Source organism: Caretta caretta, chromosome 3 (genome assembly GCF_965140235.1).
Source record: "Caretta caretta isolate rCarCar2 chromosome 3, rCarCar1.hap1, whole genome shotgun sequence".
Lineage (NCBI taxonomy): Eukaryota > Metazoa > Chordata > Testudines > Cheloniidae > Caretta > Caretta caretta.
The window spans coordinates 16,172,798-16,198,963 of NC_134208.1; the positions used below are offsets into that span (position 1 = coordinate 16,172,798).

General features: G+C 44.1%; 1 protein-coding gene across 2 annotated transcripts; it reads left to right on the plus strand.

The window, feature by feature from the left end:
• On the plus strand, positions 1–25,434 carry SLC25A27 (solute carrier family 25 member 27). Of its 2 annotated transcripts, none has more exons than XM_048845690.2 (9): positions 1–210; positions 2,138–2,329; positions 8,933–9,017; positions 14,676–14,798; positions 15,470–15,582; positions 19,297–19,381; positions 21,838–21,930; positions 22,383–22,485; positions 24,430–25,434. In XM_048845690.2, the coding sequence occupies exons 1-9, from the start codon at positions 111–113 to the stop codon at positions 24,499–24,501; spliced, it is 966 nt and encodes a 321-aa protein (XP_048701647.1). In that variant the 5' UTR covers positions 1–110; the 3' UTR covers positions 24,502–25,434. The 2 variants fall into 2 exon arrangements, with proteins under 2 accessions (XP_048701647.1, XP_048701648.1); XM_048845691.2 differs by having other exon boundaries at positions 1–165.
• Positions 25,435–26,166: the final 732 nt, after the last annotated feature.

Sequence of the window (26,166 nt, forward strand, 5' to 3'; positions counted from 1 at the left end):
CCTTGGTGCGGCTGGAACTTTAGGAAAATGACCTCAGGAGAGTGACTCACTCACTGACTTTTAATTATTTCGGGTGGGTAGGTGAGTGAGCCTGTTATGTTACATGCTCAATGCTACCCCAGGAGGAGAGGAGTTTGCCTTTCCCAGAGAGATGGCCCCGAGCCAGTAAGTTCACCCTGTCAGCCTGTGCAGCGGTGGTTGCAGAACTAGGTACTAGCCACTATGATTTTATTAGAGGGAAGGGAGTCGTGATTGACTGGGGTGGGAAGCAGGGAAAATACTCAGCCCCATTCCCCCAGCTCTCTGTTCACTGCTGCCTCAACGTTCAACAACTTCCCAGCGCAGGGAACTTGTTACACCGGCCTCTGCTCTTTATACTTGTCTGTGTATTGCAGGTTGCAAAATATATTACATCACATGGTTTCTCCGGATCTGCAGCTTTGCAAACTTGGTGTTGCTCCGCAGTAGGTATTTCAGTTCTGGGGGCTTGTTTACACTGGCAATTTACAGCACTGCAACTTTCTTGCTCAAGGGTGTGAAAAAGCACGCCCCTGAGTGAAGCAAGTTTCAGCACTGTAAAGTGCTTGTGTAAACAGTAACCCAGCACTGGGAGCTGCGCTTCTCATGGAGGTGGTTTTTTTTTTAGAGCGCTGGGAGAGCTGTGCCATGACCACACAAGCCATGTTAAAGCGCTGCCAGTGTAGACTAGCCCTAAATTTCTGCTGTTGAGAACAGTGGGATGCAATAGCAAACCAAGACAAGTTGTGTGTGATTTAAATGTGCAATGTACTCTTATTTCTGATAGAACACCAAAAACGAAGAACAATCCGTTGAACTTGACTGTGAGTAATTTGCCTAGAGTAGCACTCCTCCTTCACCCCAAAAAGAGATCTAATCTAGTTTCCAATTACAGCAGAATTGTCTTTAGAGACATGTGTCAGTGCAATAAAATGACAGCAGATATTTACAGAAGAGGAAGCGCCTATACAATGCTGCACTGTGATAAATAATTTGATATTTTGTAATATCTATGTAGTGTAAATTATTAATTTGTACATGCAAACTTGGTGCAATGTCCTAGTGATTTAAGGGTTCTCTTTTGTTTAAAGATACCCAGTACAAGAAATAATAACTTATAATATGGGACTATACTGTGACTTTACTGGCATCCCTAAGTATTATTATTAGTGTTGTTTATTATTTATATTACTGTAGTGCCTAGGAGCCCTAGTCATGGACCTGAACCCCATTGTGCTAGGCTCTGTACAAACATAGAACCAAGAGATAGTCTGTACTACACAGAGATTACAATCTAAGTATAAAACAAGTGACAACCGATGGATACAGACAGCCTGGGAAATACAAGGCAGTGTTGGTTAGCAGAGGAAGCGGTGGTCTCAGCACACCAGCAGCCTAGCTGTTCTCAAGTTTTTTTTTTTAATGTAAGGGCAGCGTGTAACTGCACTGCCCCAGAAGCAGCATAGGGAAGGGATTGCGGGACACTTTCTTCCCTGGTTCTGCTTTGTTCCAATGCGGAAAAGTAATCTTCTATTAATCCACGCCAATAGAAGATTGCTTCCCCCTCTGCTCAAAGCAGCTTCCCCACATCGTGGGATGGAGCCAGTCAAACATCTTCCCATTTCATGCTCCCCTGCATGGGGATGATTATCAGGAGATTACTGGCTCTGCAGAGTGTGTTTTCCCTCTGGGCACAGACTGGAAATGCAGAGTGGCCACCTGAGAATAAGGGGGTGCCTGACCTGCCCAACTGCATTGTGTACACCAAAGTCTTGGTCACAGAGTATGTAAAAGGGTGGGAGTAACTGACAAGGATTTGACGTGCTCCAGCATCTTCCAGAAACTCCAAATGCTTCTCCAAAGAAACTTCAAAAGTGGGGCAGGTGGTAAGCATTAGATTTGGAAGGGGAAGAACTTGGGATAGAATGAAAGGCGATTGATGTATTTTTTTGCTATCTTGTCAAAAGGCACCATGAATAATGAGCCTCCTGTCTCAGTCGGGATGAGCACCTGCTAACAGCGCCTGCGGCAAACCAAATGCTGCCAGCCTGTGTTTCGCAACAATGTGTTCTGCAGGATGTGCCCTTGTTCAGCTGTGTTCCCTGATATTTTTTGCTAGCAACCTTTCCCCTGGATCTCACGAAAACACGGCTGCAGATCCAAGGTGAAGCTGCTGTTTGTCGATATGGAGCTGCTGCCAGAAGAGCTGTACCCTACCGTGGCATGCTACGTACTGCAGCAGGGATTGTTCAAGAGGAAGGCTTACTAAAACTCTGGCAAGGAGCAACACCTGCCGTCTACAGACACATAGGTGATTATCTTCTCCCATAGCAATGAATCAGAATGTTGCATGCCAGTGGTTTTCAAACTTTTTTCCCGGTGACCCAGTTGAAGAAAATTGTTGATGCCCACGACCCAGCGGAGCTGGGGATTAGGGGGTTGGGGAGTGGGAGGGGCTCAGAGCTGGGGCAGAGGGTTGGGGTGCGGGGGTGAGTGCTGTGGGGTGGGGCTGGGAATGAGGGCTTCAGGGTATGGGAGGGGCCTCTGGGCTGCGGTAGGGGGTTGGGGTGTGGGAGGGAGTCATGGCTCTGGGCTGGGGGTGCAGGCTCTGGGGTGGGGCTGAGGTTTTGGGGTGCAGGAGGTGGCTCCGGGTCTGGGGAGGGGACTCAGGGCTGAGGCAGGGGATTGGGGTGCAGGGTTAGGGCGTAGGCTTACCTTGGACGGCTTCCGGTCAGTGGCACATCAGGGGTGGTAAGGCAGGCTTCCTGCCTGTCCTGGCACTGTGGACTGCGCTGCGCCCTGGAAGCGGCCAGCAGCAGGTGCAGTTTCTAGGCGGAGGTGCGGAAGCGGCTCCACGCAGCGCTCACCCGCAGGCACCGTTCCCCCCACCCTGCTCCCATTGGCCAGTTCACGCCCAATGGGAGTGCGGAGCTGATGCTCAGGGCAGGGGCAGCATGTGGAGCCCCATGGCCCTGCCGCCTAGGAGCCGGACCTGCTGCTGGTTGCTTACAGGGCGCAGTGCGGTGTTGGAACAGGTAGGAACTAGCCTCCCTAGCCGGTCAGCACCGCCAACAGGACTTTTAGTGGCCCAGTCAGCAGTGCTGATCAGAGCTGCTGCGACCCAGTGCCTTCCATTCCGCAACCCAGTACTGGGTCGCGATCCGTAGTTTGAAAACCACTGCTGTGTGCTATGTCATAGAATCATAGAACCATAGAATATCAGGGTTGGAAGGGACCTCAGGAGGTCATCTAGTCCAATCCCCTGCTCAAAGCAGGACCAATCCCCAATTAAATCATCCCAGCCAGGGCTTTGTCAAGCCTGACCTTAAAAACTTCTAAGGAAGGAGATTCTACCACCTAGTTGAAAGCAGCTATCAAATCCCCCCTCATTCTTCTCTTCTGCAGACTAAACAATCCCAGTTCCCTCAGCCTCTCCTCATAAGTCATGTGTTCCAGACCCCTAATCATTTTTGTTGACCTTCGCTGGACTCTCTCCAATTTGTCCACATCCTTCTTGTAGTGTGGGGCCCAAAACTGGACACAAAACAAGGGCACACTGCTGACTCATATCCAGCTTCTCGTCCACTGTCACCCCTAGGTCCTTTTCCGCAGAACTGCTGCCTAGCCATTCGGTCCCTAGTCTGTAGCTGTGCATTGCGTTCTTCCGTCCTAAGTGCAGGACCCTGCACTTATCCTCATTGAACCTCATCAGATTTCTTTTGGCCCAATCCTCCAATTTGTCTAGGTCCCTCTGTATCCTATCCCTGCCCTCCAGGGTATCTACCACTCCTCCCAGTTTAGTATCATCCGCAAATTTGCTGAGAGTGCAATCCACACCATCCTCCAGATCATTTATGAAGATATTGAACAAAACCGGCCCTAGGACCAACCCCTGGGGCACTCCACTTGACACCGGTTGCCAACTAGACATGGAGCCATTGATCACTACCCGTTGAGCCCGACAATCTAGCCAACTTTCTACCCACCTTATAGTGCATTCATCCAGCCCATACTTCTTTAACTTGCTGACAAGAATACTGCGGGAGACCGTGTCAAAAGCTTTGCTAAAGTCAAGAAACAATACATCCACTGCTTTCCCTTCATCCACAGAACCAGTAATCTCATCATAGAAGGCGATTAGATTAGTCAGGCATGGCCTTCCCTTGGTGAATCCATGCTGACTGTTCCTGATCATTTTCCTCTCATGTAAGTGCTTCAGGATTGATTCCTTGAGGACCTGTTCCATGATTTTTCTGGGGACTGAGGTGAGGCTGACTGGCCTGTAGTTCCCAGGATCCTCCTTCTTCCCTTTTTTAAAGATTGGCACTACATTAGCCTTTTTCCAGTCATCTGGGACTTCCCCCGTTCGCCACGAGTTTTCAAAGATAATGGCCAAGATAATGTCCCACAGCTATACTGTCTTGTGTCATAATCCTGCCATGTCAATTTGTAACCCTTCTGGCTAGTGCCAATGGCAGCATAAGGGCTCATTCAATGTGCCTAGAGGTCCTCTTAAACTATGGCTTGAGCCCTCACCCAGAGCCGTATTCTGACTCTGAGAACTTAAAGTAAAACCTCCCCACTTACCTTTGCAGGTCGTTTTTCCCCACTCACAGGCCCTCAGCATCCTTGGGATGGCAGCACTCAGCACTACTGGTTCCTTTTATTTGGGGGGAAAAGAAAAAAAATCCCAAAGCATGATCACTGCACGTATATTTACATGCAACACAACAACCCAAACCCAATCAGTGTTCAGTCAACCCTCCAGACCCAAACAGTAAGTGACCAGCTTACTGCGGACCCTTAATCACACAACAGTTCCCACCCACCTGAAACCTCATTCCCAGCTCTACTTAGGGCTTGTCCGAGGGCTTGTCTACACTGGTACTTTACAGCACTGCAACTTTCTTGCTCAGGGGTGTGAAAAAACACACTCCTGAGTGCTGCAAGTCTCAGTGCTGTAAAGTGCCAGTGTAGACAGTGCACCAGCGCTGGGAGCCAAGCTTCCAGTGTTGGTAGCTGTGACGAAGTGGGACTGTTCTTAATGTTTCCTCTGAATAGTGTGGCGGTGCCTCAGTTTCCCCTGTGCAGTTCTTGAGTGTCTGGGTGGAGGGGTATGTGATCGTTGCGGAGCCCTAGAGGGCAGGTGTGTGCAGGGGTCTGGACACAGAGAATGGCCAACACCCTGTTTCCTGGCAACTGATGGCCTGTACCCTTCCCCCTCTGCAAGGTGAGAGCTGAAGGGTTGGAGAACAGGGGAATCAGGTGGCCTCCTGGCCCGGGAAGGGAACAAGGCCCAGAGGAGGAGGGGCTGGAGGGAGTTTCAGTTTGGGGCTGGCTGGAGGCATGGAGTGAAGGGCAGACGTGGTTGTCTGGCTCACTGCTCCCCAAAATGGACCCAGCTGAGGGTCCGGTTCTCTGCACCTACAAGCTCTGTTTTAGACCATGTTCCTGTCGTCTAATAAACCTCTGTTTTACTGGCTGGCTGAGAGTCACGTCTGACTGCGAAGTTGGGGTGCAGGACCTTCTGGCTTCCCCAGGAGCCCCGCCTGAGCGGACTCGCTGTGGGAAGCGCACAGAGGGGCAGAGGATGCTGAATGCTCTGAGGTCAGACCCAGGAAGGTGGAAGCTGTGTGAGCTTTGTGTCCAGAAAGCAGGCTGCTCACAGAAAGGAGATTGCCCCAGAGTCCTGACTGGCTTCATGGGGAGCAGTTCCAGAGCATCGCCCAGGGACTCCGTGACAGTAGCTATTCCCCTCATGGAGGTGGGTTTTTTATAGTGCTGGGAGAGCTCTCTCCCAGCACTCTGTTGCGACTACACAAGCCGTTGCTAGTGAAGACGTGCCCTGAATGAGGACACTCAGGAAATTTAATCCAAGCGGATTTAAAGTAGATTAGTTAAACACTTGAGTGAATGCTCTTATTCAGAATTAAAGTGGTCTTGATTTGATTTAGCTTAATTCACTTTAGAAGTGGTCTCAGACTCAGTTGCTGTCAGGGGGTGGCTCTCCTCCATCTGTCTGCTCCCATCCAGAGAAGTCCTGCTCCATTGTGAGGCTACCTAGTTCAGCTGCAAGAAATCAGCTTTTCTGCCACTGAGAACTTACTCAGTTTTGAACCCCTGCGTGGGTCACACTGAAATGTGAGCTCTGTACCTTGGCTGCCACTGGTGTGGTCAGACCTTGCCATGATGTCAGTTCTTGCACCTCCACTTGGATTGGTCCAGTTGGACCTCACAGTGTAGTCACTTCCACACCACTGCCAAAGCTGGTAAAGTCGGGCCTTGCTTTGAAGTTAGTTCTTGACCACTGCCAAAGCTGGTCCGGTCAGGCCTTGCTGAGAAATCAGTTCTGCACCCCCTGTCTCAGCTAGTCTAACTGGATCTCACTGTGAAGTCAGTTCTGCATCCCTGCCATGGCTAGGGTGGTCATTCACACATCCCCAGAATACTGGCCATTCCAGTACTTCTGGGTATGGCATGGGTCTGCCCCTCACTCCCACCTGCATGACTCCATCCTCGCCAGTGTGACTTCACATTCATGGTGCGTGTGAAGTCATGCCAGCAGGGGTGGGGTGGTGTTCTCTTCAAAATGGCATTTCCCATCCATGATATTAGTCGAAACCATATCCGGTGTTGTCTCAGTACCAGACAGGGGACACACCATTTAAAAACAGGGCTATCGGGCTTAAAACTGGATGAATGACTGGCCTAACATGGGTTTACTATTAAGTCAGTTTCGCATCCCTGCCCCAGCTGCTCTAGTTGGATCTCCTGTGAAGTCAGTTCACCCTTCCTGCCAAGAATGCCATTTACACAACCCCAGAAGATGGGACATTCCCCCGCCTGCATGTCTCCACTCTCGCCAGAATGACCTGGCCTGCATGGTGCATGGTAGGTCATGCAGGCATGGGTGTGGGAGTGTGATCTTCAAAATGGCATCCCCTAGTCATGATACCAGACAAAACCACATCCTGTGTTGTCTCAGTACACGGTAGGAGACAAACAATTTAAAAACAGGGCTGTCTGACCTAAAATTGGATGAATGGCCTGCCTAACTTGGCTGCTCTGGTTGGGTCTTGCCATGAAGTCAGTTCTGCATCCTCATCGCAGCTTGTCCAGTGGGCCTCACTGTGAAGTCAGTTCTGCAGACCTGTCACAGCTGGTCTGGTCACGTGTTGCTGTGAAGTCAGTTCTGGCACCCCTGCCACAGCTGGTCTAGTCGGGCCTTACAGTGTGGCTTCATTGCCGTTGCCACTGCCATCAGTTCAGTCCTACAGAATCACTCTGCGCAGGGTTTGGAATCTCCAGGTAGGGAATGGAGGAACACTAGACCCTGAGACAGAATCGTGCGTGCTGGCATAAAGCTCCTGGTCTTTAGAGTGGAGTTCTCCCAACTCTACCTTGCTGAACTTGAACTGCATTCCCTAACCAGATTGTACTGCTTGTAATGTCTTACAATCTGTTATCATTCATGCAATCAAAATATAAACTAGTTCCAATACAGTCGATCGAACTATGAGTAAACAACATTATAATTAAAGCTAAGATTTAGTCCTGGGTATTTTTAGTAAGAGTCAGAGACAGACCACGGGCAATAAACAAAAATTCACGGCCGTGACCTGCCCATGACTTGTACTATAAATACCACTGACTAAATCTTAGGTGCTCTGGGGTGCACCTGCGGTGCCACTGCTGCTCAGGGGTGGGGAGGGCTCTGGGGCACCACTGCTGCTCAGGGGTGCTGATGTTGCTCTGGAAGGGAGGCCGCCCAGGGCTCTGCTGTTGCTCTGGGGGTTGGGCAGCCCAGTGAGGCGGGGTGCTGCCCCAGTGCTTCGGGACATCACCTGGGACTGCTGCTCCTTTGGTGGCCCCAGAGGCCAGCTGCCTGGAGCCACCTGAACAGCAGCCGGTGCAGCAGCAGCAGCTGCTTGGGTGGCCCTGGGGTCAGCCGTACCGGCTGCTGCAGGAGTCATGGAATTCCCGGACAGTCATGGAATCCAGGATCTCTGGGACAGACTTACAGCCTTAATTATAGCCTCTAGAGGGAGCCAAGTGCTCCATCTCCAAGCCTTTTCGCTGTTACTTACACTCTTGCCTGAGTTGGAATGTGCAGTCAAATCATACAATCAAACATTTTCAATTAACCCCCCTATTTTTCCATTGAGGTCCAGGACTCAAAGGGCTTGTCTACATGGGGACAGCCAAGAAAAGTAATCCAAATTAACTAAAGGTTGGCATTTTGAAGTGGATAGTTATACAGCACTTTTCATCAGTAGGTCTCAAAGTGCTTTACAAAGGAGGTCAGTATCATTATCCTCAATTTATAGAAGGGAAGTGACTTTTCCCAGGTCACCCAGCAGGTCCATGGCAGAGCCAGGACTTGAAACCATGAAATCTGAAATGCAGTCTAGTGCCCCATCCATTATATCACATTCCCTTCTCGTTAGCAGGAAGAGGTTCTCAGAGATAGCTGGTTTGTATTTTTTTTAATTGGAAATACAATGACAGCAGCAAATCTTAAAGGGATTGCGCCTGTGGGAGGGAACACACATAGAGGATTCTTTAATGGCTAGTTTGCTGGAAATGAAAGAAATCTCACAGATTGGTGGTGAGATGTCCGGTGAAGTAAAGTGTCTTAAAGTGCTGAGACATCTCATATCTTTGACAAGAAATACCACTTAGCAAAAGAGATTCCCTTACACTAACAAGTTCATGGCTGGGGCAGATATTCCATTCAGCCTCTTCTTCCTCCCCTTTTGGATTATTTGTTATTACAGTAGCAACCAAATGCCTCAGTCAGAACCAAGGGTCCCATTGTGGTAGATGTTTTACAATTAATCTCTTGGCTTTCTATTCTAGTACAAACAGAGAGAGGGCTGCCCTAAAAATTCTCTTGTGGTTTTGTTTTCTGTAGTATACTCCGGAGTGCGGATGGTTACATATGAGCACCTTCGTGACTCTGTGCTTGGTGGAGCTGAAGATGAGAGCTTTCCTCTTTGGTAAATGTGCTACTGCCTACTGTTGGGGTTGTTGTCATTGCAGCAGTTCTATAGGCCCTGGAAAATTGTCTTTCACATCTTGTCTACACAAGAAAGCTGCACCGGTTTAACTAAGGTGTGAATTTAAATTGATTTAATTAATCCAGTGCAAACATCTGTGAGGAACTCTTTATTTCAGTTGAAGAGCAGCTTCCCTTGGTTTAAGTCGACTGGGAACAGGTTTGAGCAAAACTGAAATAGGAGTGTCCACACAGGGGTTCCACTGGTTTGACCAAATTAGTTTAAAAACCTGTGCAACTTTCCTGTGTAAACAAGGGCCTGGAGTGAAATTAATTCATATGCAGTTGGCCAACACAAGGCTTATGCAAGGCTTATGCAACATGTAAGTTACTATTTGATCTCTACTTTGAAGATTTAAGTAGTGCATAGTCCTTGCATTGGTTGTTTGCACAGAGTGAATTTCATCCTAAATCACTAACTTGCAAGTCAGTAATTTGCAATGAATCTCCCTATTATTAAAGAGAGTTGGCAGTTTTTCAAAGAAATATTACTGAGGGCACAAGAGCAAACTATCCTACTGCACAGGAAAGATAGGAAGTATGGCAGGAGACAGCCCTGGCTTAACCAGGAGATCTTCAAGGATCTGAAACTCAGAAAAGAGTCCCACAAAAAGTGGAAACTAGGTTAAATTACAGAGGATGAATAGAAACAAACAACACAAGCATGTAGAGACAAAATAAGAAAGGTCAAGGCACAAAATGAGATTAAACTAGCTAGAGACATAAAGAATAACAACATTCTACACATACATTATAAGGAAGAGGAAGACCAAGGACAGGGTAGGCCTGTTACTCAATGGTGGGGAGTGAGGGGGAACAATAACAGAAAATGTGGAAATGGCAGAAGTGCTAAATGATCACCAGATCCTCTTCTTCAGTACTAGTTGTGGTTTTTGATTTTTTCCTTCCTAAGTGAAGTACTTTGCACTTGTCTTTATTGAATTTAATCTGGTTTAATTCAGACTAATTCTCCTATTTGTCAAGGTCATTTTCAATTTTAAACCTGTCCAACAAAGTGCTTGAAATCCTTCCCACCTTGGTGTCATCGGCAAATTTTATAAGCATACTCTCTACTCGATTATCCAAGTCATTAATGAAAATATTGAATAATACCAGACTCAGGATAGACCCTGTATTTAACCCACTTGGTGTATCCTCCCAAGTTGACAGCAAACCACTAATAACTGGTTTTAACTAATAACTACTCTTCAAGTATTATCTTCCGAACAGTTGTGCACCTACCTAATAGTAATTTCATCTAGACCACATTTCCTTAGTTTGCTTATGAGAATGTCATACGGAACTGTGTCAAAAGCCTTACTAACATCAAGGTATATTACTTCTACTGCTTCCCCCCATCCACTAGGTCAGTAATCCTATCAGAGAAGGAAATTAAGTTGGTTTGGCATAATTTATTCTTGACAAATCCACACTGATTATTCCTTATAAACCTATTATGTTCCAGGTACTTAAAAATTGATTGATAATTTGCTCTAATATCTTTCCAGGTATTGAAGTTAGGCTGCCTGGTCTATAATTCCCTCAGTCCTCCTTGTTCCCCTTTTTAAAGATTGGTACTGTACTATGTTTGCCCTTTTCCAGTCTTCTAGGACCTCTTGTGTCCTCCAGGAGTTCTCAAAGATAATTGCTAATGGCTCTGAGGTTGCTTCAGCTAATTCCATAAGGATGAATTTTATCAGGCCCTGCTGACTTGAATATATCTAACTTATATAAATATTTTCAACCCATTCTTTCCCTATTTTGGCTTGCATTCCTTCCCAGGCTCAGATTTTGTCATTCATATTTTTAGTAAAAGTCCCTGACAGGTCACGGGCAATAAAGAAAAATTCATGGAAGCCCATGACCTAGCCGTGACTTTTATTAAAAATATGCATGACAAAATGGGGAGCTGCAGGCTCCCCACACCACTCAGGGGTGCCTGGCTTGGAGCTGCAGGGTCCCCACATCACCAGTGGCTCCAAGCTTGAGCACCCCTGCCACCTGTGATGGCTCTGTGCTCCCGGGCACCCCCACCGGCTGCAGCGGCTCTGTGCTCCTGGGCACCCCCGCCAGCTGCAGGGCCAGGATCTGCAGAGCAGCTGCAGCGGCTGGGAGCTCCCAGGGGCCCCAGTGCCCGCCGCGGCCAGGATCTCGCAGAGCGGCCCCGCTGCCTGGGAGCTGCGGGGCACCCTGCCTCCCTCTGCAGCTGGGAGCTTGGGCCCCGTAGTTCCAAGCCACGGCGACCCTACAGCAGGCTGCTCAAGTCATGGAAGTTTCTGGAAGTCACAGATTCTGTGATTTCTGTGACATCTGTGACAAACTCATAGCCCTAGTTTTTAAATCTCCTTCCCCGCTAAGTAGACGACCTACACTTTCCTTTGTCTTTCTCTTGCTCCTAGTGTGTTTAAATAAGCTCTTCCTATTGCCTTTTATGTCCCTTGCCAGGTATAACTCATTTTGTGCCTTAGCATTTTTGATTTTGTCTCTACATCCTTGTGGAGACTGAAGTGCTCTCCTACTGGTTTTTGAATGTTATAATTCTTGATGTCTGATTTGTGTCCATTTATTCTTTTGCATAGAGACTGTCCGGTTTGGCCAATGTACATGGCAGAGGGGCATTGCTGGCACATAGATTCATAGATATTAAGGTCAGAGGGGACTATTATGATCATCTAGTCTGACCTCCTGCACAATGCAGGCCACCGAATCTCACCCACCCACTCCTGAAATAAACCTCTCACCTATGTCTGAGCTATTGAAGTCCTCAAATCATGGTTTAAAGACATCAAGGTGCAGAGAATCCTCCAGCAAGTGACCCGTGCCCCATGCTGCAGAGGAAGGCGAAAAACCCCCAGGGCCTCTTCCAATCTGCCCTAGAGGAAAATTCCTTCCCAATCCCAAATATGGCAATCAGCTGAACCCTGAGCATGTGGACAAGATTCACCAGCCAGATACCCAGGAAAGAATTCTCTGCAGTAACTCAGATCCCACCCCATCTAACATTCCATCACAGGCCACTGGGTTGGAGTGATGGTTAGAAACCTTCATCTAATTTCAAGTCTAAACTTCCTGATGGCCAGTTTATATCCATTTGTTCTTGTGCCCACATTGGTACTGAGCTTAAATAATTCCACTCCCTCTCTGGTATTTATCCCTCTGATATATTTATAGAGACTAATCATATCTCCCCTCAGCCTTCTTTTGGTTAGGCTAAACAAGCCAAGCTCCTTGAGTCTCCTTTCATAAGACAGGTTTCCCATTCCTCGGATCATCCTAGTAGTCCTCTGTACCTGTTCCAGTTTGAATTCATTCTTCTTAAACATGGGAGACCAGAACTGCACACAGTATTTATTCCAGATGAGGTCTCACCAGTGCCTTGTATAATGGTACTAACACCTCCTTATCTCTACTGGAAATACCTCGCCTGATGCATCCCAAGACCGCATTATCTTTTTTCATGGCCATATCACATTGGCGGCTCATAGTCATCCTGTGGTCAAGCAATACTCCAAGGTTCTTCTCCTCCTCCATTACTTCTAATTGATGTGTCCCCAGCTTATAACTAAAATTCTTGTTATTAATCCCTAAATGCATGACCTTACACTTCTCACTATTAAATTTCATCCTATTACTATTACTCCAGTTTACAAGGTCATCCAGATCCTCCTGTAGGATATCCCGGTCCTTCTCTAAATTGGCAATACCCCCCAGCTTTTTATCATCCGCACACTTTATTAGCACACTCCCACTTTTTGTGCTGAGGTCAGTAATAAACAGATGAAATAAGATTGGTCCCAAAACCGATCCCTGAGGAACTCCACTGGTAACCTCCCTCCAGGCTGACAGTTCACCTTTCAGTAGGACCCGCTGTAGTCTCCCCTTTAACCAATTCCTTATCCACCTTTCGATTTTCATGTTGATCCCCATCTTTTCCAATTTAACTAATAATTCCCCATGTGGCACCGTATCAAACACCTTACTGAAATCTAGGTAAATTAGATCCACTGCGTTTCCTTTGTCTAAAAAATCTGTTACTTTCTCAAAGAAGGAGATCAGGTTGATTTGGCACGATCTACCTTTTGTAAAACCATGTTGTATTTTGTCCCATTTACCATTGACCTCAATGTCCTTAACTACTTTTTCCTTCAAAATTTTTTCCAAGACCTTGCATACTACAGATGTCAAACTAACAGGCCTGTAGTAACCCGGATCAATTTTTTTCCCTTTCTTAAAAACAGGAACTATGTTAGCAATTCTCCAGTCATACAGTACAACCCTGATGGCATATATCACATTGGTAGATGTGCAGGTGAACGAGCCCTTGATGGTGTGGCTGATGTGGTTAGGTCCTATCATGTGGTTAGGTCCTGGCCATCATGTGCCAGCAATGCCCCTCTGCCATGTGCATTGGCCAAACTACAAAAGAATAAATGGACAAAAATCAGACGTCAAGAATTGTAACATTCAAAAACCAGTAGGAGAGCACTTCAGTCTCCCTGGACACTCAATAACAGACTTAAAAGTGGCAATTCTTCAACAAAAAAAACTTTAATAACAGACTTCAGTGAGAAACTGCAGAACTGGAATTAATTTGCAAACTTGACACCGTCAAATTAGGCCTGAATAAAGACTGGGAGTGGCTGGGTCACTACAAAAAGTAATTTGCCATCTGATATTCACCCCTCCTTGTCAACTGTTGGGAATGGGCCACATTCACCCGGATTAAATTGGCCTTGTTAGCACTGACCCCCAACTTGGTAAGGCAACTCACAGCTTTTCATGTGCTGTATATTTGTACCTGCCTATTGTATTTTTCACTCCATGCATCTGAGGAAATGGGTTATAGCCCACAAAAGCTTATGCCCAAATAAATTTGTTAGTCTCGAAGGTGCCACAAGGACTCCTTGTGGTTTTCCCTTTGAAGTGTTAATATGTTGAATACCCCTCCGTCTCACCTGGCTAGTTGCATTACTTGCCTGAGCTCAGACTTCTGGGGGCTACCTCCAAAAATCACAGAACTTGAGGAGGTGCTGCAGATGGTATAGCCATGAAAGTAACACCTTGGAATGCAATGGGAATAGCAAGAGTTTCCAAGAAGACCATTCTTGAGACCCACACCCCACTCTGTGCAAATTCACTTAAAAAAAAAACAAGCAAACCAAAAAACAGAAAAAGACTATAAGTATTTGATACCAATTTCTTCCCAAATAAAAAAGAGAAATCACAAAGGGAAAGTGCAATTAAGGGGAAGGGACTAACTTCTGGCTATTTCAATGTTTCCTGAGTGCAACCAGCATATATTGGTAATGTATATTAAATATTTTATTTCCAAGTTACCTTTAACACTGTATAAAACTGACAAGAACATTATAGACTATATTAGCCATCTGGAGTTACTACAATCATTGATTAAGCTCTGGCTGTTCACATGAGAAGTGGTTGTTTAAGATTCCATTTCACGTGGAAGATGCTACAGAGCTCATTAGGTGAGGCATTTATTTTCATTGGGGAAACAGGCATTGTGACTTCATAGTTGTTAACGTCTTGAATGTATTCTGGAGAAAAATGGGAGTTTAGGTCCCACTTTACTTTTGTACAGGAAATCTGTAGTTGGAGGGATGGCAGCTGGTGCCATTGGTCAGTTTTTTGCCAGTCCAACTGATCTGGTGAAGGTGCAGATGCAAATGGAAGGAAAGAGGAGACTAGAAGGTAAACCATTACGGTGAGTTCTCAAGTAAGCTAATTTTAATTGGCATTTTTTTGTTGTTGTCAGTGGTCATTCTGTGGATGTTGACAAGTGCCATGCAGTATGAGACAGATTTTTAGGACTTTGTATGTGCAAAAATATATGCATATTTATGCACCTAATTTATACATACCATTACTGCACAAAACCTTGTGGTTTAAGCAAGTATTTTTTTTTTATAGAGGAGAGCTTAAGTGATTAAAATGACACACAAAGCCCAGATCCTTAGCTGGTGTACTTCAGCATAGCTCCATCGATGGAACTGTGCTTATTTATACCAGCTAAGGATCTGGCTGGAGACTGAACTCCCATCAAAATAGTTTCTTCAAGTCATGGTTGAGGCACATTGGTGGGGCAGTGTGGGGAAGCTTGGATTATCACTGCCCTTAATATAAAGGATCTCTTCTGTGGATAAACAGAGGACTTCAGTCTTCAGGGCTGTAACAGGTCAATAACCTTTACGAGCATTAAACATTCCTATGAATTTTTTTTTTAAAATGTGTGCTACAGAAAGCACAAGAAGTCCTCCTTGCATGTGTACAACAGAAGTTTGTCCATCACTGAATTCTCTACTCATTAGCTGTATAAATGAATGTTTGTAAAGACATATGAGATGCTAGAGAAATGTCAAATGTTATTTATTTCAGATTTCATGGAGTTCACCATGCATTTGTGAAGATCCTGTCTGAAGGGGGAATTCAGGGCCTTTGGGCAGGTTGGGTGCCAAATGTCCAAAGAGCTGCTCTGGTAAACATGGGAGGTAAACATAATAAAGTAGGCCTGAGCTCCTTAAGTGACTCTCTCTTCCTTTGTCCTTCCAGGACCATTGAGATAAGTTGGGTTGTCTTTGCCATCTTTCCTGAGGTTTTATCTGTAGGATGGTGAGGTCTTCTGGGTTCAGGGTTGTTGCCTAAGGAGTGCCCTCCATAATCATGTCCCCCAATGCTCAGTAGAAGCCTCTTTCTCTGCATCAGTTTACTTTTGACCTTCTGTCATTTTTTTGTTGGCCTGTTTAAATTTGCTTAGCAGAATGGCTGGTAATTTCTAGGCCACTTAACCCAAGGCTATTTTAAGTATTTGTTGCTGATGTATGTCAATCCCTTTTTTAAGATTGATGGGCCAGGGTCAGAGGTGGCATAAGTTATACATCACTAAGGCTAGAGAAAGGATAACAAGCAGGTATAAAAGTTAAAGTATCCATTGTCACAGGTGAGACTGGTCCTTTAAGAATGTGTGGGCATTGTCCACTTGTGGCCAACTAATTACCTCTTACTAAGTTTAGAAGGGGATCATGTGATAGTTATTAGGAAGAAGGAGGCTAGCATGATACTGGAAGGACCAGCAGGATGGGCCTTGTGAGGGGCACCTAGAATCCCTGACTTGGGGAAAGGGAAGAAGCCTGCCTCTGGTGAAAGCCCTGGGAGGAACCACCTTATGAAGGGAGTCTGGATGTACCGTTATTAAGGACTGGCTTTAAGACAGTTTTAAGGAAGAAGAGCCCAGGAATGGTTGGACTGGAAGAACTCTCTGGGGAAGAAGAGCCTGTTATTGTTTCTGTACGTTGGGTGTTTGAATGTGGGGAATCCACCTGTAATTGTTGGAGTAAGAAGGTAAAATTGTGCCAATATAAAAGGCCAGGTTGGTTGTCAGAACAGCTAAAGACTGGTGGAATTCTTGTATAGAAACCCACGCCTGTGGTTAAACTGAGGAGATTTATGCCTGTGTTGCTGAGGTTGGTCACTGGAGGGTGCTTATGTCTAGGGGTTACACACACGCACACACACACTAATTTAGTCTTTCCATCCCTCAGAAGAAAAGCTATACCAATTCAGACTCTCTTACATTTAGTTGCATCTGTTTACTAACATGTAACTTCTACCACCTTATACATTTGTCCTGAAAAACACTATAAAGTAGGGTTGTCGATTAATCGCAGTTAACTCATGTGATTAGCTCAAAAAAATTAATAGCAGTTTTAATCGCACTGTTAAACAATAGAATATCAATTGAAATTTGTTAAATCTTTTGGATGTTTTTCTATATTTTCATATATATTGTATTCTGTGTTGTAACTGAAATCGGTATATATTATTTTTATTACAAATATTTGCACTGTAAAAATGAAAAATAGTATTTTTCAATTCACCTCATACAAGTACTGTAGTGCAATCTCTTTGTCGGGAAAGTGCAACTTAAAAATGTAGATTTTTTTTTTTTATTACATAACTGCACTCAGAACCAAAACAATGTAAAACTTCATAGCCCGTCCCCTGAAATGGTGGTTGAAGCATGAAGGGACATATGAATCTTTAGCGCATCTGGCACGTAAATATCTTGTGACACTGGCTACAACAATGCCATGCTGTCATAAATATAAAGGGAAGGGTAAACCCCTTTGAAATCCTTCCTGGCCAGGGGAAAGCTCCTCTCACCTGTAAAGGGTTAAGAAGCTAAAGGTAACCTCGCTGGCACCTGACCAAAATGACCAATGAGGAGACAAGATACTTTCAAAAGCTGGGAGGAGGGAGAGAAACAAAGGGTCTGTGTCTGTCTATATGCTGGTCTTTACTGGGGATAGACCAGGAATGGAGTCTTAGAACTTTTAGTAAGTAATCTAGCTATGTTTTAGATTATGATTTCTTTAAATGGCTGAGAAAAGAATTGTGCTGAATAGAATAACTATTTCTGTCTGTGTATCTTTTTTGTAACTTAAGGTTTTGCCTAGAGGGGTTCTCTATGTTTTTGAATCTAATTACCCTGTAAGATATCTACCATCCTGATTTTACAGGGGGGATTTCTTTATTTCTATTTACTTCTATTTTTATTAAAAGTCTTCTTGTAAGAAAACTGAATGCTTTTTCATTGTTCTCAGATCCAAGGGTTTGGGTCTGTGGTCACCTATGCAAATTGGTGAGGCTTTTTATCCAACATTTCCCAGGAAAGGGGGGGGTGCAAGTGTTGGGAGGATTGTTCATTGTTCTTAAGATCCAAGGGTCTGGGTCTGTAGTCACCTAGGCAAATTGGTGAGGCTTTTTACCAAACCTTGTCCAGGAAGTGGGGTGCAAGGTTTTGGGAAGTATTTTGGGGGGAAGGACGCGTCCAAACAGCTCTTCCCCAGTAACCAGTATTAGTTTGGTGGTGGTAGCGGCCAGTCCAAGGACAACGGGTGGAATATTTTGTACCTTGGGGAAGTTTTGACCTAAGCTGGTAAAGATAAGCTTAGGAGGTTTTTCATGCAGGTCCCCACATCTGTACCCTAGAGTTCAGAGTGGGGGAGGAACCTTGACACATGCCAACGCCTGTTCTCACTTTCGTGTGACATTTCAGGTGACATTGTAAACAAGAAGTGAGCAGCATTATCTCCTGCAAATGTAAACAAACTTGTTTGTCTGAGCGATAGGCTGAAAAAGAAGTAGGGCTGAGTGGACTTGTAGGCTCTAAAATTTTACAGTTTTATTTTTGAATGCATTTTTTGTACATAATTCTACATTTGTAAGTTCAACTTTCATGATAAAGAGATTGCACTACAGTACTTATATTAGGTGAATTGAAAAATACTATTTCTTTTGTTATTTTACAGTGCAAATACTTGTAATCAAAAATAAAGTGAGCACTGTACACTTTGTATTCTGTGTTGTAATTGAAATCAATATATTTGAAAATGTAGAAAACATCCAAAAATATTTAAATAAATGGTATTCTATTGTTTAACAGTGCGAATAATCACACGATTAATTTTTTTAATTGCACGATTAATTGTGATCAATTTTTTTAATCGCTTGACAGCCCTACTATAAAGTATTATGGAAGTCTGCATGGTTCTGTAGATAAAGCACCATATCTAAGGTCAGGACACCTGTCTTCTATTCCTAAATCTATCATTAATTTTCTAGGACACTGCTGGTCTTCATTTAAATCCTTAGTCACTTTAACTTACACTTCCTTCCAACCCTTTATCAAGTTATCCCAATTTAGACTCCCTTATGCCCTCTATTATCATTTTTTGCCATTTACAAAATGGGGATAATGGTGCCTACACAAGGAAAGAAAAGTGATAGAGAAGTGAAAAAAAAATCCTTTTTCGAGTTATATGAATGTTTCCAATTTTGTCTGACAACATTTTTGCCAAATTTCCCCTTGGTCATTTGTTTTCCAAGTTACTGTTTTCATGTTAAACAGGAGGAAAGGTGGGCGGTTTCGGGAAGAGAGAGAGTTCAATTATTCTATATGCATATTCCAATAATATGTTTTCTGATGGAGGCAGGGGGAAAGCAGAGAGGAGGCTCTAGATGTAGCTGATGGCAGTAGAAAAGGGGAACAGGGTATATGCCATCCTGGTGCAACTCTTGTAGTCAATAGGTTACACCAGGGATTTATTTAGCACAGGTCTTTATCTCCTAAATCAATAACAAGGAGCCTGAACACCAAGTAACTTCTCATTTATGCTTATTTCCACTAATTACTGTCTTTACAGATCTGACTACTTATGACTCAGTGAAACACTTTTTACTTCTGAACACACCACTTCAGGACAATAGTGTGACTCACAGCATTGCAAGGTGCCTTATTATTTTATTATCCCCTCCAACCTCTCTAAGGAGATAACTTTTAGCCACGAACTAATCACTCAGTGATGTTATAATTTTCAGGACAGTCACATTGCTGCTTCCCTCTGTCTTCCAATTATTGCTTCTTCAGAGGTAGCCATAACAGGGCACTCAAATGCAACTTGGGAACGTGGGTTCTATTCCCAGCTCTGCCAGTAACTTGCTGTGTAGTCATGGGCAAATCACTTTACTTCTTGTTGCTTCCGTTACCAATGCTGTAGCTGGGAATAATGCTACTTACCCAATGTTGCAAAGCACTTTGAGATTGCATATGAAAGTGCTAGGTGGTGGTAAATTATACACAGTATATTTGGAATTCTGTGACTAAGTATTGTACCTGGAGATGGAGCAGGAGCAGACAGAGAATAGACAGTAGCTGACCAGTAACCAAAAAGCAAGAACTGAAAGGGAACTAGTAGAAAGAACAGGAGATGCACCTAATGTTGATAGGTGTCTCCTTGGTGAAGAACTTGATCCTAGGCAGAAGTGGGCCAGATGTAGAGAACAGGATGGTATACTGCCTACTGAGCACCAAGGCAAATCATATTCCAATAAAGGTATCAGATATCCTAAGGAGAGAGGAGGGAAGGGATGGACTTGCAGTTTAGGCAATGGTCTGGGACTCAGGAGATCACGTTCTCCTCATCTTATTCCATCTGCTCAATGGGAGGAGTATTAAAATCAGACACACTGTATATGGCTCTCTGGACCTCTCTCCATAGGCTGTTTTTAACTATGTACATATGCTGCTTCTCTGGAGACCAGTGTAACTGTGTGTATGGAAAAATTAGGTGATACCTTAAATGATCTGGTAGGGTTCGGTCCTAAACTACTTTATCTTCATTTCGTCTTCTGCCCTCAACTTGTACATAGATTCATAGATATTTAGGTCAGAAGGGACCATTATGATCATCTAGTCTGACCTCCTGCACAACGCAAGCCACAGAATTTCACCCACCACTCCTGCAAAAAACCTTACACCTATATCTGTGGTACTGAAGTCCTCAAATCGTAGTTTAAAGACTTCAAGGAGCAGAGAATCCTCCAGCAAGTGACCCGTGCTCCATGCTATAGAGGAAGGCGAAAAACCTCCAGGGCCTCTTCCAATCTGCCCTGGAGGAAAATTCCTTCCCGACCCCGAATATGGCCGATCAGCTAAACCCTGAGCATATGGGCAAGATTAATCAGCCAGATACTACAGAAAATTCTTTCCTAGGTAACTCAGATCCCACCCCATCTGATATCCCATCACAGGCCTTTGGGCCTATTTACCATGAATATTTAATTACCAAAACCATGTTATCCCATCATACCATCTCCTCCATAAACTTATCAAGTTTAATCTTAAAGCCAGATAGATCTTTTGCCCCCACTACTCCCCTTGAAAGGCTGTTCCAGAACTTCACTCCTCTGATGGTTAGAAACCTTCGTCTAATTTCAAGTCTAAACTTCCTGATGGCCAGTTTATATCCATTTGTTCTTGTGTCCACATTGGTACTGACCTTAAATAATTCCTCTCCCTCTATGGTACTTATCCCTCTGATATATTTATAGAGAGCAATTATATCTCCTCTCAGCCTTCTCTTGGTTAGGCTAAACAAGCCAAGCTCTTTGAGGCTCCTTTCATAAGACAGGTTTTCCATTCCTTGGATCATCCTAGTAGCCCTTCTCTGTACCTGTTCCAGTTTGAATTCATCCTTCTTAAACATGGGAGACCAGAACTGCACACAGTATTTATTCCAGATGAGGTCTCACCAGTGCCTTTTATAACGGTACTAAAACCTCCTTATCCCTACTGGAAATACCTCTCCTGATGCATCTCAAGACCGCATTAGCCTTTTTCACGGCCATATCACATTGGCGGCTCATAGTCATCCTATGATCAACCAATACTCCAAGGTCCTTTTCCTCCTCCGTTACTTCTAATTGATGCGTCCCTAGCTTATAACTAAAATTCTTGTTATTAATCCCTAAATGCATGACCTTACACTTCTCACTATTAAATTTCATCCTATTACTATTACTCCAGTTTACAAGGTCATCCAGATCCTCCTGTAGGATATCCCGGTCCTTCTCTAAATTGGCAATACCTCCCAGCTTTGTATCATCCGCAAACTTTATTAGCACACTCCCACTTTTTGTGCCGAGGTCAGTAATAAAAAGATTAAATAAGATTGGTCCCAAAACCGATCCTTGAGGAACTCCACTGGGGCTGGGCAGGATGCTGAGGCAATGCTTCCCAGCTCTGTCCTAACTGGGAAACCCACATTAAGTTATGAGGCATTAATCATGGTTTAATGACAACAGCCATAAAAATGTCTTTATTATTGAAACTCAGATGTAGGTGGTTGAATTGGGATGATAAATCTTGATGTGTTTTTTCTTCAAATAGTGTTTTTTATTGATAGTGTATGTTCCGGCCTGGTAGCTGCTATCCTGGGAACTCCTGCTGATGTCATCAAAACACGGATAATGAACCAACCAAGAGATAAACAGGGAAGGTATGGATATTTCTGAGAGGGTATTTCCCAGCTTCAGTAGTAATTTGGGATGTGAACTGAACTCCCAATGAAGTCAATGGAAAGATTCACATTGATTTCTTCGATACAGCAGGCTTTGGATCTCTAGTCTACTCTTAATCTTTCTGCTTATTGTCTTGGTGTTTATTTTTGCATATAAAAGCTATTTTTGTAGTAATGGTCCATGACTATATAAAGTTCTTCCTTAAAGTATATCGTTTACTTTTGGGGGCTGAATTAATCCCTGGTATAGCTTCATTGACTTCAGTGGGTCTATGCCAGGGATCTTATTTCTAAATTTAACCTTTCATAGGAACTACCCTAATGGAAGATTTGGGGGTGTTATATTGGGTGGGGGTGATGGTGCTGAAACACTTTCATTTCCTACAGTCTACTTGTACCAACTTCATTTTGTTCTACTTCCTTGTTGCTAGGGGACTGCTGTATAAGTCTTCTACAGACTGCTTGATACAGGCTATACAAGGTGAAGGATTTATGTCTCTATACAAAGGCTTTTTACCAACCTGGATGCGAATGGTAAATGACTTTTCCTCTTTTAGTATAAACTCTTTAGAACTAAATAGTTTGTAATGCAGTGTTGTACAACTACAGGGGTTCCTTCAAGGCATCAAGACCCTTATCCTGCCAGGTGCTGAATGCCTTCAATTCCCATTGACTTTGCTGAGAACTGAAGTTGGAGCGCTTTGTAGGAGGCACTCAGCACCCTGCAGGATTGGGTCCTAAAACAGAATTAGAGAACTACACAGAACATCTTACAGCAATAATGATATTAAAGTATGTATTTCATAGTCCTTTGTTGCATTCACTGTATCGTTAAACTTGGAAAATATTAATATGAGGTTTTAAAAATGAATTAAATTAGTGTGCATTCTTAGTACACTAGTCATTTAAATCTGGAGGCATGAACCCAAGCATTGCCTCCAGTTACATGGAAAGACTGGTCTCTGTGTTTAAATACCTTCATGATAGACACTGTAACTCCTTAGCTAGATTAGAGTTCTCATTTATTCACTTCACCAACCACATTGGCTGACATGACCGTCAGTGTTCGTTCAGAAGTGGTCCCAGGCCTGGAGTAATAGGGATGTTGCAGATCAAGATTGATGTGTACTGACAGAGGTTTGTGTCTCATTATGTGCCTGCCTTCATTCATCCTGAATTGTCAAGTTCTCAGATCTCATAAGCCACATGCTTGTCTACACAGGGAAGCAGACAGGCATAGCTATAGCAGGATAATTATTCTGCTAAAGCTATGTCAGTGTAACTCTCTGTGTGGACACTCTATTCCAAAATTAATGTGACTTTTTTACTCTGCTTGCCCCAGTCTTCTTGTCCAACCACTCTCACCTCCCCCAGGCTCCTTGTCCCAGTCTCCCTGCTCGGTCAGAGCCAGTCTCCCCCTCTTCCGGGTCCTTGACCACTGTCAGTCTTTTACCCACTCACTTATTCTCAATCCCCTGGTTTCTTTTCCCCAGGTCCCAGACTCCTTTGCCAACCAGTCCCACTCCCACTGGCACCAATCTACTCCCTCCACTTCCCTTCCCCCCGGGTCTGACGCTTGTTCTCTGCATTCAAGTCAAGGAGCTTCCTCCTTCAGGGTGCCTGGGCACTGGCAAAGAGAGCACAGGAAAGAAAATCTTTCTGCTCTCAGTTTCTGTGCCTGGTATCACAGCAGCTGGAAAGAACAATTGCAAGGAAAGTCCTGCTCAGCTACTGCATCCCTGGGCTGGACTATGTCCAGTACAGATGGAATCTTCAGAGAATTTAGCAGCCAAACTCTAACAAGTCTCTATTGAGCATGTGCCAACTGAGATTTTTTTCAAAGGTTTATAATTTGGCCAAATTTTGTGTGTTTTTTCATGGGGGAAAAAAGCAAAAGCACACCTCTGACAGACAGGCACCTTGTCAAATTTCAGTTCCTTTCTCCGAAGTATGTTGGTACATAGGCGCCTCGCCTTGACTCTGCCCCTGCCCCCATTCCAACCCCTTCCCCAAAGTCCCCGCCCCAACTCTGCCCTCTCCCTGCCCCTATTCAGACTCCAGCCCCGGAGCACCCGTGGAGTCAGCATGTATTGTTGGTATGAGTGTTGCTGATCTAAACAGTTGTAAGAATTTCTTTAACATGGGCAAAACTATGTATTTTCCCCTAATTTTATTTTTGGAAACTGCTGAACAATTGTTGCTGAAATTTTCTGAAAATATTCAGCCTGCAGCATGGAAAATTTCAGCCCAAAGGGTTACATTTTAGCAAAATAAATTGGAAAGAGGGTCTTATGGGAGAGGTTGGGCAACCTTAACTATAGGCAACATATGACACCCTCCATAAACTTCTTATAATCTAGCTAAGACAAAGACTTTAATATAGTTATGTATTTATCCCTGTTAAACTGGCTAATGAATACTTACTAAAATGTTACCTCTGTTCTTAGTTTGTAATAATTTGTATGGTTACTTTTGCAGGCTCCTTGGTCATTGGTATTCTGGCTTACCTATGAACAAATCAGAAGGATCTGTGGAGTTAGTTCTTTTTAAGATCTTGAAAGCATATACTAATAATCACATAACAAATAAAACAGAATTGGAAATCCAGCAGATCATCAATAAAACACTCCATCCCTAAGGAAACTGGTTATTTTAGGAGACTGGCAATAGTCTCTCACCTTTACGTCATCACTTCAAATTCAGTCTGGTTGATAGTGATTTAATATTACCTTCTGATTGCCACTTGACAGATTACAGTACAGTAAAACCTGCCAAGAGTGACAACTCATGGGAGTTAGCAAAAGTGGTCTCTTGTAAGAGATGGCCACTCTTCAAAGGTTTGCACACGGGAGAGCGTTGGCTGCTGGCCCAGTGCCCTGCTTGGCCATTCTCACCAGCAACAGTGCAGAAGTAAGGGTGGCATGGTATGGTACACTAGATCCCTACTGATAGGCAAAAATCAGTTTCTCCTACAGGTTTGTTTTTATGAATGGGAGTAAGAAAATGTGGTCACTGGTTGCAGATGACAGGTCATCCCTCTTTACAGTTTCTTCGCAGTTAAATTATAGGGGGAAAACTTTCTGTGTCCTCTACAAGTAGTCGCTTGTGACGGGGTGGTCTCTCTTCGGAGGTGGTTGCTAAAGCAGTATATAGAATTGGTGGTCTCAATGGCATAAGTGTCTATCACAAAAAGCACAACTCCACCTGGCAATAAGTGTCAGCCATGCTGGAAGATTCAGGAAAGGCAAAACAACTTACTAAGCAAGTACACTAAATTACCTTTTTAATCCTAGAGAGAGGGCTCCTGTAGCTAAGGATGAGACTTGATTGAGCTCTAGATACTTCTATAGAATGTACGTTTTTAATCGTGCATTATACATGTTCTGTGGATAAATAAAAGACTCAAGTGTAAATTTTGCAGCCTTTCATTAGAATTAGATAAACACACAGATGTACACAATAAAGGAAAATACATCTCCTGTAGCTACCTCTTCATTAGAGGTGTGTCATTTTTTAGCAAACCAAGCATTAAGTACTAGGTGCTGTAATAAGTTAATACAGTAGATTCAGATGTGAAGACTTGGCCACAGATATATTTGATATAACATGTGAAAGGAATTGATAGGTTCAACTTATTTCTCAATGGATGTATACCCTCTTCACACCACCACTAGCTGTTTGAATCATAGAATATCAGGGTTGGAAGGGACCTCAGGAGGTTATCTAGTCCAACCCCCTGCTCAAAGCAGGACCAATCCCCAACTAAATCATCTCACATGATGTTTGGACACACTACTGTGCTACTGGTGAAATTCACCAGTACAGAGGGAATCATAATGATTCATAAAGACTGAAGGTCTTTTGGACAGGTGTCTTTTGAGAACCCCCGTGGTACATTAGCAGGTCAGGACTAATTTGTACCAGCAGAGGTTTGTGTAAAAACATGTATAGTACCTGCCCTCAGTTTGCCTAGATCTTACTGGATTCTCTTTCATAACCACAAAATATTTTCAATCTACAAATGGTTAAATGATGTTATGAATATTTTGAGTATCTTAATCAGGGTGGATGGAAACTGAACAACATCCTGCAATGGGAGGATCAAAACTGTAGCCTGTCTAACCAGACACACTCCAAATGCTGTCTGGATTTCAGAGGAGGGGGAGGATACAACCAGCTGACACAAGCCAGCATTTGGATAGTGTGCTGGAACAC

What these genes read in the sequence shown, in the direction of transcription:
- SLC25A27 (XM_048845690.2), top strand. Translation starts at nt 111, where the DNA reads ATGCTACCCCAGGAGGAGAGGAGTTTGCCTTTCCCAGAGAGATGGCCC. An exon ending in CTAGAAGGTAAACCATTACG is followed by an intron (nt 14,799 to 15,469) that starts GTGAGTTCTCAA and finishes TATTTATTTCAG; the next exon opens with ATTTCATGGAGTTCACCATG. An exon ending in TGCTCTGGTAAACATGGGAG is followed by an intron (nt 15,583 to 19,296) that starts GTAAACATAATA and finishes CTGTCTTTACAG; the next exon opens with ATCTGACTACTTATGACTCA.